This window comes from Schistocerca americana, chromosome 9, assembly GCF_021461395.2.
Source record: "Schistocerca americana isolate TAMUIC-IGC-003095 chromosome 9, iqSchAmer2.1, whole genome shotgun sequence".
In the NCBI taxonomy this organism is placed as follows: Eukaryota; Metazoa; Arthropoda; class Insecta; order Orthoptera; family Acrididae; genus Schistocerca; species Schistocerca americana.
In genome coordinates this window covers 210,146,983-210,168,795 of record NC_060127.1, presented here as the reverse complement: position 1 = coordinate 210,168,795, position 21,813 = coordinate 210,146,983, and the positions used below count along the sequence as shown (strand labels likewise).

Below are 21,813 nucleotides of genomic sequence, written 5' to 3'. Positions count from 1 at the left end.
CATTTAAGTCTATGCTGTCATGCATTACATTTTCACCAGGACAAAAAATATTCGCTGAAGAAAACTGTGACCCTGTCTCATTTACTGTCATCATTGTATCAGTTTAAATGATAATGCTACTATCATCTGCATCCACGTTGAATTGAAAAATGTAATTAGTCATCATCACGACATTTTTAGTTTCGATTTCATATGTTTGCCATTTCCATTTCAGCGACATATTGTGCCTGGCTATCCGGCAATGGATTGGCAACAGTGTGCCTATTGTGTGTACTAATTTTTTGATACTTTTACAAAATTACAAAATATGTGAATACTTTTCAAAGTGAAGTAGTCTGTTTGTAATAGGATACCACTACGAAACATAGTCTGTGGTGCCTCGCTAACATGTATCAAAATACTTTGTTGGCGTAACTCAATTAAATGCACCCATTTCTCTCCGTAAAATTGGTTTTCTGTTCAAATGTCTACATATTTTATGAGAACGCTTCAGTTTGGGAATTGGATTAGGAAACTTGCTATGATCACTATTGGCAGAGGTGCAACTAAGCGCAGTCATGTACGCAATGGATTGTGAATTTTCCTGCCTCTTCGTTGGCTTTCTCATTGCTTCCAGAATTAATAGTCTAATTGATTACACTCAATCTTTTGCGCGTTTGTAATTTCCATCCTCATTGTGATAACATAGTATCCCATTCATGAAACAGAGAAAGACAACAATTAGTATAATATAAAATTTACAAAATTATATAATTATTTTGAATTATTACAAACGTGCCAACACACACTCGATGACAACATCGTACTGTAGTTCGCCGGGTATAGTAGATATAGTGTTTTTTATTTATTTTTTTATTTTTTTAATTAATTTTTTTTTTTGGGGGGGGGGGGGATGAGACAATGTTGATTGTCCAGATGTGAAGTAATTATGCTGATGCATGTTCAGCTGCATCAGGAACTGTATGCACAGAAATGCACACAGGTGTAGATGCATGGTGTTATGAGGTTGTGGTACTTCTAAAAAATTTGATAAATGTTAATCTCGTTTAGTTTTGGCATGTGACTTAGTGTATTACCTTTTCTCCCCAGTGATACACAACAACGCTGGCCTGGCCACAGCGGCTATTCTATCTTTGTGTTGTCTTCACCTCTGAAGAGCTTCAGTTAAAAATGCAAGTGCGTATTGCATCAGGAGAAGGAAATCAATACTGACACAGCATAATCACATACGTCTCTGTTGCACCAGCTAAAAGACCAACAGACATTGTGATCGGTGAAAAAAGACAAATTAGGTGCATAAAAAAATTGACAGATTAACCTTCATTTTTCTGTTATCTTAGATATAATCATATCACCCTATGATACCTTTGCCATATGGAGATGGCATGAATATTAATTTATATGTGTAGGCCATTTAAAGAAGATACACAAATGGAACAAGGCCCATCTTTGCTTGTTTTTGAGTCTTTTGAAAAACGTAATAAGACACACTTCAACTTACAAATTTTAGGTTGTGGTCCCATCTTATAATGTGGTTACTGAGCTTGTATCGGGTTATGGATGTCACTTCATTGGTCTCAGTCCTGGCTCTCACCACTTTCGTCGGTCAAGGAAAGTTGGGAAGGTCCTGACTGGACTGGCATTTCAGCTCCATCAAACTGCCACAGATATAAGTATTATTTTCATTTCTATATTAACTGGTACAGTAGATTTTTCTGACCAGAATATTAAACTGGTACAGTAGATTTTTGTCCCCAGGTCAGGAGAATGTAGCTTTTTTTGTCATTGAATCTGCAGGCAACTGTTAACATAATTCCAAATGCTGAACTGTCAGCTTTCATATGGATCATCATAAATGAAACATGTATATGCTTACTGTTCAGTATTGTCACACTGTCTTACTTTATTTTGAAGTATTTTTTCCATCTCCATATTGGTGTCCCAGTGTGTATGCCCCTTGGAGCAACCGAGAAGTCTGGGAAAAACCCAGAAATCTTTTCATCGGGGAGAAATTGGGAAAAAGTGGGAATTTTTTTAGCATTCTGGGTTTTTTTCATTGTTTTTGGTTTTCAGTTAAATTATTGTAATTTTGACTGATAAGAACCGATACCCTAACAAAGAATTTTACTTTAGCCAGCTACTGCAGAATAATACTGCACCAATAAAACATAAACATGAGAATAACAGGGAAATATAACCTGCACAATTTACGAAAACAAAGCACAGTGCACACACAAGCATCTACTGACAACAAAATGTGTCAAAAACTATGCAATACTTTGTAACAACAAACTGCTCTCAATGCATCTTTCTTGTGGGTCTCATTTTGATGAGCATAATGTCACAACTGTTAACATTTTTAACAGACTGTGGGAAAGTGCTGCGAATGTTGGTTTGAGAAGTGTTACTTTCAAAGCAAATTTCCTTTTACACAAGATGACTTATATTACATGCGAGACTTTCTTAAATCACAGAGCGTTAGATTCTAACTCAAAACTTAATGCTTGACAACCATGCAACAATTTCAAGCCAAAAAGACCAACCATTTTGCCATTACTTAAAATTTTACTGGCACATTTTTGTTGATATATCTTAAAGGGCAACCCGTGTTTAAAAAGACCAAGTTAAGATTAGTGTGAATGCTTATTTTAGATCTTTTGTAGATTACAAATTATGCAAATTAAAAAAAAAATTATATGCGAGAATTTAGCTTTTATTGTAGCTATATGTATGCATATTAATTTAAACCATTAAATTTTCTTATTTGTGTGTTCACATTACTTAACAGTGATGTTGCTATTGACTAACAACATCACATGTCCCATGCTCTGAATATCTGCTGTCATTGGCTGGCATGAGCTATAATTGTTTACAAAGGCACATCACAGTCTAGACTTCAGTGCTGTGGTGGAATTCGTGTTTGTCCTTTTGTAATACGAAAATATGCACCGTAAATGTTGCTGCGCATCAAAGGTCTTTACAGAACATCGTTTTTTGCTGTGTTTCGTTTCCTAAAGTGCTGTGAAGTTCAATGCTGGCATATAAAACCTTTGCTATTCAAAGGATTAATAAGTTTTACATATTATCACTTAACTCAGAAGAACTGTACTTTCACCCAGGTAAAAGTGTGTTTTCGTATGAGAAAAAGTGTGTTTTTATCTGAGAAAAATTTGCCCCCACCCCCCTCCTGTCTGTGTGTACAACCAGTGGCAGTATACATTGTCTTGCAAGAAGGAAGTGCAGTTGTTGTAATTTAATTTATTGAAGTTGTCATTTCTCTCTTCTTCTTTGGGGAAAATCCAGTAATTACTTGATAGTGTTATTATTTATTGTTATTGTACAGATCACATGTACAAATGTGTAATACAATGGTAATAACAGTGTAAAATTATATACCTCTAACATGTGCCCATTTTTGTTAATCAGAGGTAAGTCAGCCCAAAGTTTTCTTCCCACACTCTCTTTCACACATTTCACTCATTTCATCTCTGCAGTGACACACATTGTTGTGAGGTCCTAATTGTGCTCATTGTAAACCTGTATCAGAGTAACAGTGATTAACAGTTAATTGTTTGTAGGTCTGGTAACATTGCAACAGACAGTGATGTCATCCAGTTAGTAACATAACTGTTGCAATTTGTTTTTATTGTGTGCTTTGTTCTCTGTGAAGCATGTTCATTTTACGCAACATAATATCAGAAGTTAGCTTTGCAGATGATTGGGCTAATAATATCCTGCAAGGTGAACTCATTGTTAATTAAATAAAGGCAGACATATTTGTTTTTGCCTTGTAGGTTTGACATTTGAAGGTAGGTGACAGACTTCACTATTACTGAGCTCTATGTGCGTGCCTTGTCAGTGTACTTGTCTGCAGCTTAATGTGCCTTCTGTATGGTAAGTAATAATCTGTCTTTTCCTACTTTGTTGATATTCCTGCCTGGAGTATCCATTGTTAAAATAAAATGAATGTAGGTTGCGAAATTATTTTACATCAATAATTGCGTTTAATCCTTTTGAGGGATCACCAGATTGCCTAAAATAAGCTGGATATGCATCCCATTCATCATAAAGCCACATAAAATGGATTGCTGCATGTGGGTTTGTGATGGATGGGTTACCTATGCAGCTGCCTTTGCAGAATATGATGATGCCCCAAAAAGGTGCAATGCATTATTGATATTAAATAATTTTGCAACCAAGACTGCTTTTATTCTGAAAGCACAACATTGTTATTACCTTTATTAATATATTATTACTTGTTTCAGGAGGGTAGAGTGTATTTCATCAGTAGAGGTAAGCTGAATCCAACAAACAAGAAATTTACCAGCGTCAATCATCATTACCAAATGACGTTTACATGTTGGACGACAGTTAGACGATGTAAGAAAGATGACACGAGCATCCCTCACATTGCTTTCAACTTTGTATCTCTGAACAAACTTGCTGACACTGCTCTTTCAGCAGTCATTGGTAAGTAGTTTTATGTTGAAGGCATTGTTTTCATGAAAGAGTTTGTGCACAATATTTGCTCATGGTCAGAAAACGTCTCATGTCAAGCACTGAAGTTTGTATTAAAACCAGGATACAAAACCTAAAACGTATAAAGCCCTGAATGAAAAGCATAAGATGGATATAAAATATTTTGGGCTGGTGATGCTCTGAAGCTTGTGTACTGTTCAGAAACATCTCATTTCAAGAAGTGTTTAAAAACTTCATTGCATGACTGGTTAAGGAGAATTAGACACACAACAGCAGCAAATTAATTACAGAACTTTAAACTTCTTCAACAATTGTCGAACTCGAGCAAATATTGGTACGGGGCTTACCAAACTGTATCTGTCTGGTATGGATTTTTTCATATATAAATGATCCAGCAATATTTATACAGGTCATTGACTAAAAACTTCACACAATGTGATGTATACGTATGTGTTTGTTCTATAATATACTGCAACACTTTATGAAAAAACACATTAACATTAGGAGGGATGGAACTATATTACCTTGTGAATAATATGTTTGATACACATGTACATGATACTTACGGAAATGTAGGTAGAAGGAAGGTAACAATTCACTGTATGGTTGAGGCGTTCAAATTAATCCTTTTTCAGAGGTCAAAGAGCAAGTGAACATGCCATCATTGCCCCAGCCAGCGACAATGTACCAGCTAGAGACGGGCAGACTCGTTCATCCTTGGGAACTATTTCACTGGTGATAGCTCTTTTTTGGGAACCGTCCATTTTTACTTGTTCACATTTCGTTTGTGCACAGTGTATGGTTCCTATGAAAAATTGAAAATTATTAGCATGGGTGACTGAAGGATGAAAGGCGCCTCCCCCCTGGAGTACAGAGTTTTTATTCATTACAAAATGTTCACACAGTTGTAGAAGTAATATTTGTGATTTTGCAAAACCTCTCGTTCGCCAACTGTAGCATTACGGGGCTGATTGCAGTGAAACAGTATAAGGTGGAAAATGAAAACCGGTCCTGAGTACGGACTACTCACCTGTTACACACTATTTGTTGGCCACTATGAGCAGACTGGATAAACATGTAATAATTAGGCAATAAAGGAATAACAAATAAGCTAATGCAAACAACTATTTCGAAACGATGGATGACGATTGGTGAACGACAATGAGCAGTCTAGTACTCGGGGCCAATTTTTCCTGCGCCGCACTGTGCCACTTGAGTAATATTGTAAAAGATGTTCTCTTTACAAAATGTAACACCAAACACTCGTTTATGGAGTATGGGCTTCATGCAGTTGTAAGTCAATCTGCCTTCCATAGCAATGAACATGCTGTTTTACCGTGGATCAAAAAAAGTGGCCATTCAAGTGTGCCATGCCAACTTCCTTTGCATGTGTAATAACAAAAAAAACTTGCCTCTCCATAAGTATATCTTCTGCTGTTTATCAAAGTAGTGAAGTAAGCTGATATGTGCTTTTGTTACCTGAAAAGATGTATGTATTACATACCGTGAAATTTTTATGTGATTTTCATAATTATAAAATAGATTTTAATCGCCGGTCGTGGACACTGAATAGAATGCGAAAAGAACCAGAAGCCCAGAGTTCAAAAAATGTTTGAAACAGACCTAGAATCGGCATGCGCAGCAAACGAAACAAACAACTTGATACCGACTAGGAGCAGTAGGCAGTGGAACTGTGAGTGGCCACACGTAAAAGGACGAGTGCAGCCGAGGGAGGCTGAGACTGAGACAGACGTGAACGGGACCGAGGCTGGAGCGAGACCAGCCGACGTGCCATTGTGGGAATGAGACTGACCGTTTCCTGTTCCCGGGAACTGTAAGTGGGAAGCCGTGACTGAAGTGAACAATGAAAGACCGTTTCTTAGAATTAAATCCTCACTCCTTCCATTCATCTTTGTGAACCGTTCCTTTGGACCCATTAGTTCATGAATGACGTATCTCAAGTACCGGCCTTGGATTTTGGCTGGGGATGAGTGGTTCTATGGAGTGAAATTGGTGGAGAGGAAGGTACAGATGGGGAGTAGGAGAGAGGATTAGAAGAAAGGTTTGCTGATGGTTGAGAGCTAGAAACAGTAATTGTGTGGGACAGAAATATGGTGCTGGAGAGATCATCGTGGCACAGACAGGAACAGCAGCAGGTGGAGCAGACTGGCGTGGGGGAATGGACTGGGAGAGGGTATACAACATAAAAAGATGGTGACTCTGGACAAGAGGTTGAGTGTAGAACTGCGTGGGTATGTAGTGGAGGTGGTTGTGGAACAGGGGCTACCAGAGATTGAGGCCAGGAGGATTGCATGATCGAAGGAGTGTTGTAAGGACAGTTCCTGCCTGTGTAGTGCAAGAAGGCCAATACTGTGTAATTCAGAAAAGCTGCTGTCGGTGGGCAGGGATTCTGATGCTCCAGATTGTGAAGCAGCTGTTGAAGTAGAGAATGTTGTGCTCAGCAAACCTCTCCACTGAGAGGTCAGCTTTGCTCTTGGCCACAGTTTGATTTTGATCAGCTGGTTAGCAGTCAGGCCCATATAAAAGGCTGTGAAGAAGTTACTGCAGAATTAGTGTATGATATGGCTTTGCCTGTGATAAGGTAGGATCTACATGTGGCATGTGAGAGGGGGAGGGGGGGGGGAGACTGGAATATATTGTGCTTCACAGGTGCTCAAAACAGGTCTCACACAGGGTACAGCCAGTGTGAGGAAGGGATCAGAGTAGGTTTGTCACGAGGTGGACTGCATTTTGTAGATTGGGTGCGCAGCGGAATACGGCTGTGGAGGTGGCAACACCTTTTTATGCAGTTCAGAGAAACTTCTCCATCGTAAGCCACCTACGTTGTAACAACGTCTTCCCTTTTTTGCCCCGTCTCCAGTCGCCCACTCTCTATGGTATAGGCCCACACTGCAGTTGAGCTACAATTCCAGGCAATGAAGTTGGCTGGAACAATATAGCCGTGCATGGTGTACGCGAATTATGTCAGCTTGGAAGAAGGATTCATTTGAAAGCTTACCAACATTCTCAGTCTTTATGTGCATGTAGACAACCGGGTGCCACAACTGCATAGTGAGTTGTTATGTACTTATAATGTAATCTAGCATTTTTTAGTTGGAACAGCTCAAAACACTGGCCTCCACTAGCTTCTACACATCCGTATCAGTAGATGCTAATGTAACTCATAAATAACTTGCAGAAGATAGATGTCCAGCAATCATAAATTTATGGAATGATTTTATCACACTCCCAGTTTCAGTGCAATTTGCCGAGAAGTGAGGTTTCACACTACAACCAAAGTAAAAGATGTGAAAATTGTTAATTTAATAATACCGCATTTCATTTGTTATCTGTCTGTCGTCTCTCCATCTTCCGAGGACCCTTCTTCTCAGGAACGGGTAGATGTATTGAAGTTGAAATTTACATCACGTACGAAGGTCTGTGGTCCCTTGGTTCTAGAATAAACATTAGCTTCTAAGTCATTGCACTCAGAAGGTATGACCGTTTGTCACATATTTTCATACACGTGAAAACAAAACTTGTAGGACATAGAATCATGAAATGTGACAAGAAGAAAGGTATCATAGTACAAGTAAAGGAAAAAACGGGGAAAATTGTTAATTTGTAATTATATCATAAAAAATATTTATTTTGTCATTTGTTATCTGACTTTAAATTTGAAACTAAAACATTCTCAAAAGCTCGTCATCTGGTTAGCAGGTTATTACAAAAGTAAATAATGGCTTAATGTGAGTTTAGTTGTCTAGTTCATTTGCATATGATGATCAGCTTCTATTTAGTAATTTTGAGAGTTAATGTATCACATGTCAGTGCTTCACGTTATCTGTGACTGGTGTAACAAAATTTTACAAGTAATAACAAAAATAATGAACATTTTGATTGTGTCTACGAAAACTGAACGACATAGTTTCTCACTGACTGGTAGTGAACATTACCGACAGATGTAGACTAACTACTAAATAACTTAGTTTTTGAATACTCACCTCTGACCAATTTTGTACACAACAGCTATATAAAGATGTGCATAGAAAAGGAATTGAAAAATTTTGAAATAAAAATCTACCTACAATGTTAGGAAAAAATGAGCTGTTCAGTCTCACACAGGCACAGCATTAAGATTTGCACATTATAGCTTTTTGCCAGTAAATTCTTCAGCAAAGAATACACAGGCATATTCAAACAAGCAGCCACACCTCACACGCACACGACAGCTACCAGCGGCAGCAGAAGCTGGAATGCGACTGTCATGTGAATAGCAATCTGGAGCGGAGCAGGCCAAGGGGTGGGATAGGAGCGCAAGGGTGGGGGGAGAGAAGAGCGCAGTCTGGTGAGGCGTGCAGGGGCTAGAGACTGCCAGGTGAAGGGTGAGGAGGTGGGGGGAGGGAAGAGGAGAGGAACAAGGAATGGGAAAGGACATTGCCAGGGGGCGGCACACAAACAGGGGGAGAGAATGTAAATTGGCAGAGAATGGCACACAAGAGGCTGAGGGAATATGGAAAGGGAGGATGTGATAGCACGAGGGAGTGGAAACTATTGGGTGGAGGGTGTGGAGTCAGTAGGTTACCTTAGGTTGAGCCCAGGATAATTTTTGGTGTGGAGAATGTGTTGTAAGGGTATCTCCTGTTTGTGCTGTTCGAAAGCTGGTGCTAAAGGGGAGGATACAGCTGGATCAGCCTAAAATAACATACTTTCCCAACACCCTCTGCCCAACAGTTTCCATCCCGTCATCCTACACTTCCTCCCATTCACATTCTCTCGACCCCTTTGTGTGCTGCCCTGTGGCAACAAATCCATCTGCCCTTTCCCATTCCTTGCTCTTGACCTTTTATTGCCTCTTTACCCTCCCCCTCACCCCACCTCCCGACATTGCACCTCGCACTCTCTAGCCCCTGCATGCCCCACCAAACAGCATTCTTCTCTCCCACCTCCCATGCCCTGCTATCCCTCTGACTTCCCTGCCACACTCCAGTTTGCTATTAACTTGACAGTCGCATTTTGGTTGGAGCTGCCGGTGATAATGGTCGTGTGTGCCTGAGATGTGCTTTCTTGTGTGTGTGTGTGTGTGTGTGTGTGTGTGTGTGTGTTTTTCTCTGCTAAAGAAGGCTTCGCCTGAAAGCTATAATGTGTAACAGTCTTTTTCTTGTGCCTGTCTGGAACTCAAATGGGTCATCTTTAGGGCAAGTAGCAATGTGTTGTTTTCCTAATATTGTTGATGTTTCCATTGTTTAAAATACAAATCTATTACATTTTAGATGCTTACATAAAATGAGGGAGGGAGGCAGTATGGTTGTTTTGATTAATTATAAGCTGTGTAATAAAAAAAATATAGCACTACTGTATAAAGTGAAAGTTTTGCTGTATACTGGGATTCCCAAAGAATGCCAAAAATTTTCTGGAAAATAAAGTTTTCTGATTTCTATGTTTTAAAATTAGCTAACTTACTACTTTAGGAAAATTACACATTTTTGTAATCAGAAAAAATCTGGCCTACAGAATAATAGGTGTAGAATTTTGCCGAGTTCACTTTTAAGATTGAAACATTCTGGAATAGAATTATTTTGAATAAATATAACTTTTTAAACACACAGTTTTTGAAAACAACAAAAAATAAAAAAAATAAAGAAAGAAAAAGAAGCTCATTACAAAATGGAGAATGAGTGCTTTCAGTTAAGATATGTAAATATTAAAAAATTTAATTAATAGTTGGTTTTAATTTTTAGTAGTAAACAGTTTTAGTCAATATTTCATTAAATAAAATGCTTACTCAAAAACTAAATATAGTGTCACCATCAGTGGTGTGAAAACTATACATTGAGTAATGTTTTTTGAAATGCAGTGTGGATAGGAATTGAGTAATTTTATGTACTCTGGTTGTCTGCATTACATATCCAGATTGTACATAAAGTCCGGGAACACATTCAATTATTTATTGCACAAGAACCAAACATTGTACACATATCATACAAGTCATTTTGAAGAGAAACCCTGAAAGTATTTTTCACGTATACCGCTATAGCGTAGTTTGGTAATTTGCCAATAGTTGGCGCTAGTCGCAGACGTGGTGAGTTCAGATGAGGAGCGAGCTCTCTGTGTGTCAAGTTCAACAAAAACAAGTGTGATAGTGCTGTTCATTGGATGTTTAGAACCGAGTACGCTAAGAAGCCGCCAACAAGGAAGGCCATTTACTGCTGGCACAACAAATTCGTTACGACTCGTTGCTTGTGCCCGGCAAAGAGAAGCGGACGTCCCAGCGTGCGTGAAGTGAATGTGGAACATTTTGAAATGCAGTATGTATGACATCTGTACAATGTTTATTTCTCGTGCAATAAATAATTGAAAGTCTTCCCGGACTTTGCGTACACCCTGTATAATATATAACACAAAAGAACACTTTATGAGTGGAATTGTAGCTATTATATCTCACTATATTTCAAGTTCCTGTTACTTACTCGTCGGAAGTTAGTGTACGTCCTACATTATACAAAATTAATTGGGAGTTATAAAATACAATAGTGTGTTTAAAACTAAAAATGGTCTTTGTGATACAAAAATATGTAACGAAATGCTTTGCCTCTGCATAGTTTTCTTCGGCACTGGGCACACCTCAGTAGGTTATTGTTGCTCCTCATAAACGATGCTTTGGTATTTGTTTGAGTTAAGTGCATCTACAGTGTAGACACGTGCTGGCTAGTGGACAGTACATCTGCTGAGGGCATTGTTTTGAGCTGTACCTGTCATGTAGTGTATTGATTTTGCTAAGAAATGCTGTCATAATACTACGTATATATGGGTGTACTAGACATACTATGCACAAGGCAAGGTTTCATACTTACCTCTTAGGCTGTTTTCCTTAACTTATGTACTAACTTATAGAATATATTGTGTGATATTTGTAATTTGTGTATCAGCTTTTAAAAATTAGTTATGTAACACAAATCCATATTATATGTGGATATTGTTTTTTAACTCCCATATAGATTTGATCATTTTTAGTGATTTAAGTTTTGCTACAGATTAATAGCTCTTCTATACTTTATTCTGCTAGTTTTCGTGGCAGTTGGCTTAATGCAAAATTGATAGACAATAAAGCTGTCATATTCCTATTAAAATATCTCTGTTACTTGACAGATAGTAGTGGCGGTAGGTAGTGTTGCCGACTTGCAGTCGGCCACACTAGACAGAGCTCTGCACGTCCGTACAGAATGGGCAACACAGCTAGCATGTGGTGCTCGTGAAAGACCGACTATTGGCTGGCAGCCCCTATCGATCAACTTGTTGAAATGCTAACAGAAACTAATTTTAATCAGAGCAGCTGAGAAATGAACTTTGAAATAACACTTCATTTCTGATGCAGCAGACGCCAAATGTTGACTTAAATATAATGGTTTTTACCACTTCCTTCCTTTCTTTCTTTCCCTCCTTCCTTTCTTCATTCTTTTGTGTTTGTGTTTGGGGGAGGGGAGATAATATAAATGTAGAAATAAGGAAAGAATAAGTTTCTCTGAGCCACAGTTTTTGTACATCTTTTCTCCCTTTTATTTCCTTTTCATCTCCTCTCTGTCTCTCATGTGGTTTTTCAGAGTTTGTGTGTTGTGCATCTGCATCATAAGTGTGGATTGAAACTCTTACATACTTGTCCCACTGCTATTCTAATACAACGGGTTTCACAAGTGATCGTGCAGTTGAAACAGTGTCAAGTCATGAAAGTTAATGAATTCAAATAATAATTGTACAGTTAATTGAGGAGGTTCACTGATGTTAGCCAACACAAAAAAAATTATTTGTAAATTAAATCATTTTCCATTCACAGCAGTCAGTGGCCGTAATGGTAATCAGTCAGTGAGTAAATACAAAGTGTTAAATAAACGTACAAAATATAACCACTCCAATTAAAGTGTATATATGAATGCACCCTAGTGGATTCACTTAAGCAATTATTTATTTAACTGATATGTGAACACAAAATCCCATAGTGCCTCAGTTTCACCAAAGCCCAACAGTTAGTTCACAAAACAATATTTCTCCCCACTGTCTTACAATCCACGTGTGCTATCACCAGAGTTCATCGCAAATAGCAGCACAAATAATTCGTAGTTTAAATGCTGCTCATAGCTTAAAACTCATAACAATGTTCACGTATCAGCTCATAGCAAATCGTGAGCTGCTGTACAATGTTAAATGTATAAACCCTGTACAGCCAATTAATCACTCAAAAACAAGCACCAGAGCTTAACACTAACCGATATAACTGCCAACTCCCTGAGTGACCAGCAGCAGCCAACCACACGTTCTCCAACACTCAGCCTTGAATACAATTAAACATAATTGTCCACTTATATTGAGGATCCTTAAGCACACTTTTCAGCGTCGCTCTCCGAATTTTTTTTGTAAGTTCCACCACATTTTAGTTATACGTGTCTTAATGGTGAAATGTATAATTACTCGATTATCTATGAAGTCTTCTAGAAAAGGATCAGGCTTTTACTTGTAGAATCAGGCTTTGGTTAGATACAGTTGTTTGACACAAATCTTGTTCAATCAACTTCTACACACCTTTCCCAACACTGCTGCCTCTGTGGGGAAGCATCGCCGTAAAGCCTCATTTGCCGTGGTACGCAGCTACTCTGTCAAATTGTGTGCACTGTCTTCCCTGTTCTGAAATCTGATTGCTTTCAGAATCTTTTTCAGTTTGTGGAAAAGCCAGAGGTCACTCGGTGCCATGTCAGGATAATGTTGTTGTGGTCTTCAGTCCTGAGACTGGTTTGATGCAGCTCTCCATGCTACTCTATCCTGTGCAAGCTTCTTCATCTCCCAGTACCTACTGCAACCTACATCCCTCTGAATCAGCTTAGTTATTCATCTCTTGGTCACCCTCTACGATTTTTACCGTCCACACTGCCCTCCAATGCTAAATTTGTGATCCCTTGATGCCTCAGAACATGTCCTATCAACCGGTCCCTTCTTCTAGTCAAGTTGTGCCACAAACTTCTCTTCTCCCCAATTCTATTCAATACCTCCTCATTAGTTGTGTGATCTACCCATCTAATCTTCAGCATTCTTCTGTAGCACCACATTTCGAAAGCTTCTATTCTCTTCTTGTCCAAACTATTTATTGTCCGTGTTTCACTTCCATACATGGCTACACTCCATACAAATACTTGAAGAAACGACTTCCTGACACTTAAATCAATACTCAATGTTAACAAATTTCTCTTCTTCAGAAACGCTTTCCTTCCCATTGCCAGTCTACATTTTATATCCTCTCTACTTCGACCATCATCAGTTATTTTGCTCCCCAAATAGCAAAACTCCTTTACTACTTTAAGTGTCTCATTTCCTAATCTAATTCCATCAGCATCACCCGACTTCATTCGACTGCATTCCATTAACCTCATTTTGCTTTTGTTGATGTTCATCTTATATCCTCCTTTCAAGACACTATCCATTCCATTCAACTGCTCTTCCAAGTCCTTTGCTGTCTCTGACAGAATTACAATGTCATCGGCGAACCTCAAAGTTTTTATTTCTTCTCCATGGATTTTAATACCTACTCCGAATTTTTCTCTTGTTTCCTTCACTGCTTGCTCAATATACAAACTGAATAACATCGGGGAGAGGCTACAATCCTGTCTCACTCCCTTTCCAACCACTGCTCCCCTTTCATGCCCCTCGACTCTTGTAACTGCAATTTTGTTTCTATACAAATTGTAAATAGCCTTTCGCTCCCTATATTTTACCCCTGCCACCTTCAGAATTTGAAAGAGAGTATTCCAGTCAACATTGTCAAAAGCTTTCTCTAAGTCTACTAATGCTAGAAATGTAGGTTTGCCTTTCCTTAATCTAGCTTCTAAGATAAGTCGTAGGGTCAGTATTGCCTCACGTGTTTCAATATTTCTACAGATTCCAAACTGATCTTCCCCGAGGTCGGCTTCTACTAGTTTTTCCATTTGTCTGTAAAGAATTCACGTTAGTATTTTGCAGCCGTGACTTATTAAACTGATAGTTCGGTAATTTTCACATCTGTCAACGCCTGCTTTCTTTGGGATTGGAATTATTATATTCTTTTTGAAGTCTGAGGGTATTTCACCTGTCTCATACATCTTGCTCACCAGATGGTAGAGTTTTGTCAGGACTGGCTCTCCCAAGGCCGTCAGTAGTTCTAATGGAATGTTGTCTTCTCCCGGGGGCCTTGTTTCGACTCAGGTCTTTCAGTGCTCTGTCAAACTCTTCATGCAGTATCATATCTCCCATTTCATCTTCATCTAAATCCTCTTCCATTTCCATAATATTGTCCTCAAGTACATTGCCCTTGTATAGACCCTCTATATACTCCTTCCACTTTTCTGCTTTCCCTTCTTTGCTTAGAACTGGGTTTCCATCTGAGCTCTTGATATTCATACAAGTCGTTCTCTTATCTCCAAAGGTCTCTTTAATTTTCCTGTAGGCAGTATCTATCTTACCCCTAGTGAGATAGCCTCTACATCCTTACATCTGTCCTCTAGCCATCCCTGCTTAGCCATTTTGCACTTCCTGGCGATCTCATTTTTGAGGCATTTGTATTCCGTTTTGCCTGCTTCATTTACTGCATTTTTATATTTTCTCCTTTCATCAATTAAATTCAATATTTTTTGTGTTTCTCAAGGATTTCTACTAGCCCTCGTCTTTTTACCTACTTGATCCTCTGCTGCCTTCACTACTTCATCCCTCAAAGCTACCCATTCTTCTTCTACTGTATTTCTTTCCTCCATTCCTGCCAATTGTTCCCTTATGCTCTCCCTGAAACTCTGTACAACCTCTGGTTTAGTCAGTTTATCCAGATCCCATCTCCTTAAATTCCCACTTTTTTGCAGTTTCTTCAGTTTTAATCTACAGTTCATAACCAATAGATTGTGGTCACAGTCCACATCTGCCCCTGGAAATGTCTTACAATTTAGAACCTGGTTCCTAAATCTCTGTCTTACCATTATATAATCTATCTGAAATCTGTCAGTATCTCCAGGCTTCTTCCATGTATACAACCTTCTTTTATGATTCTTGAACCAAGTGTTAGCTATGATTAAGTTGTGCTCTGTGCAAAATTCTACCAGGTGGCTTCCTCTTTCATTTCTTACCCCCAATCCATATTCACCTACTACATTTCCTTCTCTCCCTTTTCCTACTACCGAATTCCAGTCACCCATGACTATTAAATTTTCGTCTCCCTTCACTATCTGAATAATTTCTTTTATTTCGTCATACATTTCTTCAATTTCTTCGTCATCTGCAGAGCTAGTTGGCATATAAACTTTACTACTGTAGTAGGCGTGGGCTTCGTGTCTATCTTGGCCACAATAATGCGTTCACTATGCTGTTTGTAGTAGCTTACCTGCATTCCAATTTTTTTATTCAATATTAAACCTACTCCTGCATTACCCCTATTTGACTTTGTATTTATAACCCTGTATTCACCTGACCAAAAGTCTTCTTCCTCCTGCCACCGAACTTCACTAATTTCCACTATATCTAACTTTAACCTATCCATTTCCCTTTTTAAGTTTTCTAACCTACCTGCCCGATTAAGGGATCTGACATTCCATGCTCTGATCCGTAGAATGCCAGTTTTCTTTCTCCTGATAACGACATCCTCTTGAGTAGTCCCCGCCCGGAGATCCGAGTGGGGGTCTATTTTACCTCCGGAATATTTTACCCAAGAAGACGCCATCATCATTAACCATACAGTAAAGCTGCATGCCTTCGGGAAAATTACGGCTGTAGTTCCCCTTTGCTTTCAACCGTTTGCAGTACCAGCACAGCAAGGCTGTTTTGGTTAGTGTTACATGGCCAGATTAGTCAATCATCCAGACTGTTGCCCCTGCAACTACTGAAAAGGCTGCTGCCCCTCTTCAGGAACCACACGTTTGTCTGGTCTCTCAACAGATACCCCTCCGTTGTGGTTGCACCTACGGTACGGCTATCTGTATCGCTGAGGCACGCAAGCCTCCCCACCAACGGCAAGGTCCATAGTTCATTGGGGGAGGGGGGGGGGGGGGGGGGAGGTCAGGATAATAAGGAGTCTAAAAAACCATATTAGTGTTATGTTTGGCCAAAAATCTGTGAATTCTTCGAGAATGGGTGCCTTATTGTGGTAAATCGTCAACTGCTCGCTGCCGACAAGTCCGGCCATTTGCATCTCACTGCTTTTTGAAGGTGGTGCAGAACCTGTAGATTGTACTCCTTATTGACATTACAGGGTAGTGATAGATCACACCATAGGAGTTAAGGAAAGGAGGACAATACGCCTGTCACTTTGCTGCAGACATGTCTCACATTTCTGGGCCTCTGGGGTGAAGAGTGCTTCCATTGCAATGACTGGATGGAGTCATACACATAAACCTAGGACTCACCACTAGTGAGCACTGTGTTAAGGAAGTTGGGGTTACTGTTCACAGTATCCAGCAGGCTGCCTGCAATCTCAAAAGGAAGTTGCTTCTGCTCAGTTGTTAGCAGCTTTGGCACAAATTTTGCTAAGTCCAAGTGTTCTGTTAAAATGGAATGAATGGAGTCAAAACTACTTTTAACCTCATGAGCAAGTTCTCTTTTCATGATTTGGGTATCGTGCATCACCAAGGTCCATACGTGATCAGTATCGACTTCGTGTGCAAATGTCCAGGGTCTACATGAACGTGGTTTTTTTCCCTTCACCAATGAATGGCCATCTTTGAAGCGGTTCTACCGCTACTCCTTTTTATTCCTTTGTTGAATCATGTGGCTTGTTTCAACTTTAGAATTGCCAAGCTTAAAACAAAATTTGGTGCAATGTTCTTGTTCTGCCTTTTTTTTGTGTGCGCACGATGTATGTAGATTTCTGCAATCTCAGCATAGGCCACAGTCATAACTTGACATGTTGTCTGCTGGTATAGGCTAGGATATTATTAGGCTGCCCCAGTCTGTCTGCTTGCCGAGATGACTCGTGCGTAACTACCTGTAGTAAGAGGCGACTGATGATTGATGAATTCCCATGTTTACAACAGTTGGCTGGTGACAGCCTTATAAGGTCATAAGAGCTGAACTTGTCCTTTATAACTTTATTTTGTGTGCTACTTGATAAAAAAATTAATCTGATTATTGTACAACGAGCCATTGTTAATTTCTTTTGTTTTGTTTCTCTATATGCAGATGTCATTGGTGTAGTAAAGGATACCAGCAGTGTTGAGGATGTTATAGTGAAAAAAAGAAATGAGCGAGAGAAGAAACGTGAGGTTACCATTGTTGACCAGAGCAACACCACGGTAAAGAAGCTTCTATAACAAGTTAATAAGTGCTCGTTGTGTCATGCTTAACTGCAATACTAATTATTTTCTGTTAGTCTGTACCATTTGAGTTTTGTATGTGACTGTTTTGTTGCTGGACTTGTCAGATTTTCAGCTCTTTGTTTCACTAGTATTCACTTTTGTTAAACTTTGTGAGGTGTAGTTTTGTCTTAATACAGACTACCTCAAATTTTATGTCACACATGCTGTTAAGAGCTACTTCTGTACTGTGAATGTTATTTATGTACTCTCTCCCAAAAAGGTTGAATATCCTTACAGCTAAACTAGTTCTTTAAATCATTTATAAATGCATGATGGAAAAATGTGTTAAAGATAAGACACTCACATTTTGTGCCGAGCAACATTAATCACACTTTTATGATATTATGGAATAAGAAAATTTTCATTTAATTGGGCACTACTCTCCTATTGAACTTGTCCAAAAAAATTTCTTAAATAAATATGGTGCAAAATCACTTTTACATTCTCAGAAGAAATTTATCTACTGTTTACAACCTTCTCTAATTCCGTCAAATTTTGTTTGTTCACTATGGTAAATTGCACACACTTTTGCATTAATATGTTTGCCTGCTCTCCAGATCTGCATCACTGTTATTGGTCACTAGACAGAATAATTTGTGGTGCTACTGCTGTCCCCCCTGTTACTGCCAACCTAATAGTATCTATCAACCTTTAATTGCAAGAGAACTGTCGGCACAGTGGCTTGACAGGAACACCTTTCAACAGAATTCAAACAATGGAAACTCCAAGTAGGAATATCAACGGTGTAGGAAAAGACAGATTGCTACTTAGCATCGATCTGCACTTCTGAAGTCTGCTGAAACTTACTGCAAAGAAGACAAGTGAAGTTGCTGTATCCCAGTAACTTGACGTGTCTTCTTTAGGGTAAGTTTCATTAGAGTTCAGAAGTGCAGATCGAGTCATTTTTTCTAATCACTACCAATCTCAGCATTCAGTACTCAGGGTGTACACAACCCGGGACAACCGGGAGATCCGGGAAAAACCCAGGAATTTTTTCATCCGGGAGGAAACCAGAAAAAACCGGGAATTTTTTAGAATTCCAGGAATTTTTCGTTGTCTTAGTTTTCAGTTAAATTTTTGTAATTTTGACTGGTAAGAATCGATACTCTAACAAAGGATGTTACTGTATCACGCTACTGCAGAATAATATTGCAACAGTGAAACGTGAACGAGAAGAAATATGAAAATAAAACATAAATTGCAAAGGCATGTGCCATATACAACAACAAAACACAGTGCTCACACAAGCATTTACCAACTATAAAATGTGTCAAAGGCTTTAGGAGGACAATGCAATGCTTCATACCAACAAATTGCCTCCAATGAGCATGATGTCACAATTGTTTATATTAGAATCGTTTTAGCAGTTACGAGCGGGTTCATGTGCATGCGAAGTTGAGTGGCGTATGAGTTGTATCTTCTCCCCTTTCTGGCTACAGAAATGTGGCTTTGGCTGTGTAAGTAGTCGCAGCAAGCAGCTAGATGCTACCGGGAAAAAATATACTGCCGTGCCCAAGCTGCCAGATTCATGCATGTACAGCAGGCCTGGTTCTATGGGGGGAGGGGTGGGGGGTGGCAAACCGAGGTATCTGACCCAGACGACAATTGTGACTGGGAGGGGACGGGGGGGGGGGGGGGGGGGGGAGGGGAGGGGAGGGGGTGCAAATTCATATTCTTGAGGAGAAAAGAAACCTTGTTTCACAAAGCGTCTAGCATCCAGCGCACGTTGGTCTATCGATTATTCATATGGTTTTGAAACGAATCCTTGTTGGTTTTTGAACACACTCTGTAAGTTGATTTCTGAATGTATCATAAGTTGATTATTGAATGCGTGCATAGTGTATGTGATGTCTATCAGGGTAATCCTAGTCGCATCTAGAAATAGACTTTCATGCAGGCAAAAGGGGGCCGGGCTATACAAGCTGAACGGAGTAAAGCCGAACGAGTGAACGCCAATCACTGTCTGATTATGTTGTTGATTGGGTTTGCAAATGATCAGCGTTGTTATAATTACTAGGGAAATCCATAGATTCAGACTACCAGAGTAGAAATAAAGGAATAACAGGTAAGAAAGATTACACATTATGTTCTCGGCGTATCCAAGAAAATGAAATTTTGTCAGAAAATCTTTGGCCAGATTGCTACATTAGTAAGGGCCAGTTGTGCAGTCCCCGCCTAGCAGCCACTTAAGTTCTGTTCTGGAAGTAACACGGAAAATGGTTTGTACGAACATAACAACACCTAACCGGAGAATAATCAGGGATAAGTAAACCAGTGATTCTGGCAGGGTTAGTGAAGTTAACTGGCGAGTAAGTTTTGACAAAGGCAGGAATAGTTCCAGAATCAGTCATGACAAGATTGTTTGTTAGAACCAGGAAGGAGAAGAAACGCTGACATCACAGAAATTAGGGAAGAATATGACGATTCCAAATATATATAAAAAATATTGTACTACTACTTTTCGATCTCATGCTCGAGAAACTGGAGTGTATGAATGAAATGTGAAACTATTTTCTAACATAAAGCTTTTTGCTTGTAGTAGGCCTAATAGGCATTTTATGTCGGTCTTCGTGAATTATATTCTGTCGTGTTATAAAAATGACCATTTGTGCCAAAACAGTCTCATTTATTTGGTGTGTGTTACAATTTCAGCAGTGTTAGAAAGGCCTATTTTGTTTTATCTAGCAGACAGTGACAAAATAGACATAATCAGATCAAGAAACCATACCATTCTTGGGTTCTATTTGTGTTAACAGCTTACGCAGTGTTAGACAACGATATTTCAATTTTTCATGTAGCAAAATGTTTGACAAACTTTGATGAAACAACAGTAATATCACAAATTGAACCCAGCTTGATGCAAAACACCTTATTATTCATTTATTTCTTTATTATCCCTAACTAGTTTCAGCGACAAATATCACCATCATCAGTGGGGTTTCTTAAATCTAAAACATGCTGAAAATGGTATGGTTGTACAAACACAGTAAAACATTATTACATTTTTACAAATCGTGTTTTGAAATACAGTTTTATATTGATACTTCCATACTACCTTATTTATTGTATGCTACAGCATGCTTTGAGCAATTATTTTCTGTGCTCTTTTATCTGTTGCCGTCTTTTTACGTAGCGAACATCATGTGAGTGGCTGTTAGTAAACAAATACTGAAAGGTGAACTTCGTATGTCAGCAGTATATACTTGGGGCTGTGGTAGTGTTGTGGAAACCAGTTATTTTGGTGTGTATTTAGCTGTTGCTTAGCTAGTCGTGTACTCACGTTCGTTGGATGGTGTGTGGCTGCTTTTTACACAGAAAAACAAAACTTTTGCACTTTGTTTCTGACCTAGAATATTACGCCATCTTGCTATTCGTGCGCGTCGCTAGAGGCGTATCACAGGTGGCGAGAAAGGTGTTTAAAAACTGTAGCGCGAATTACGACGACTTCTGTTCATTATTTATGTCTCTGTGTGTGATGGGGGAAGTGGTTCTTTTGCGTGTGTGTGCTTTCTGTTCTGTTTCCTTGGTCAGTTCTCTCAGAGCAGTAAAGAGTGTGTTGTTGCAAAGTGTTGTGTTTTCATTTATTACACTTTTCCCTTCGACTATAGCCATTCGTATGTGGTAATTTTCTTCTATTGTTAGTTGTCGGTATAGACTGTTACTGTTTCTCAGAATGCGTAGATCATTTTCGATATTAGTGGGGTTATGGTTTTTGTTCATTAGATGTTCTGCAAAAGTTGAATGTGTGCTGTCACTTCTTAGAGCTCTCATGTGCTCTGTGTACCTCGTTCAGAAATTTCTGCTTGTTTGTCCTATGTAGTGGGCCTGACAAGAGTTGCAAGTGAGTCGATATATTCCAGCGTTGCTGAATTTGTCTGAGGTTTTTCTGATTGGTCTTAGTCTGCACACAGGAACTAAACATAATCAAACAAATTGCTGTTGAAAACGACTACAAAACAGACATCATAAACAAACTCAACAA

The 21,813-nt window shown here is 39.0% G+C and overlaps 1 protein-coding gene across 5 annotated transcripts in view; it reads left to right on the top strand.

Annotated features, from left to right (window-relative positions):
• The window catches only part of LOC124550985 (replication protein A 70 kDa DNA-binding subunit-like), a 177,792-nt gene that overhangs the window by 67,416 nt on the left and 88,563 nt on the right, over positions 1–21,813 (top strand). For all 5 annotated transcript variants that reach the window (XM_047125810.1, XM_047125808.1, XM_047125806.1 and 2 more), the window contains exons 7-8: positions 4,266–4,470; positions 17,656–17,768. In XM_047125810.1, coding sequence (XP_046981766.1) covers positions 4,266–4,470; positions 17,656–17,768 — 318 coding nt within the window. The remainder of the gene's footprint in view (positions 1–4,265; positions 4,471–17,655; positions 17,769–21,813) is intronic.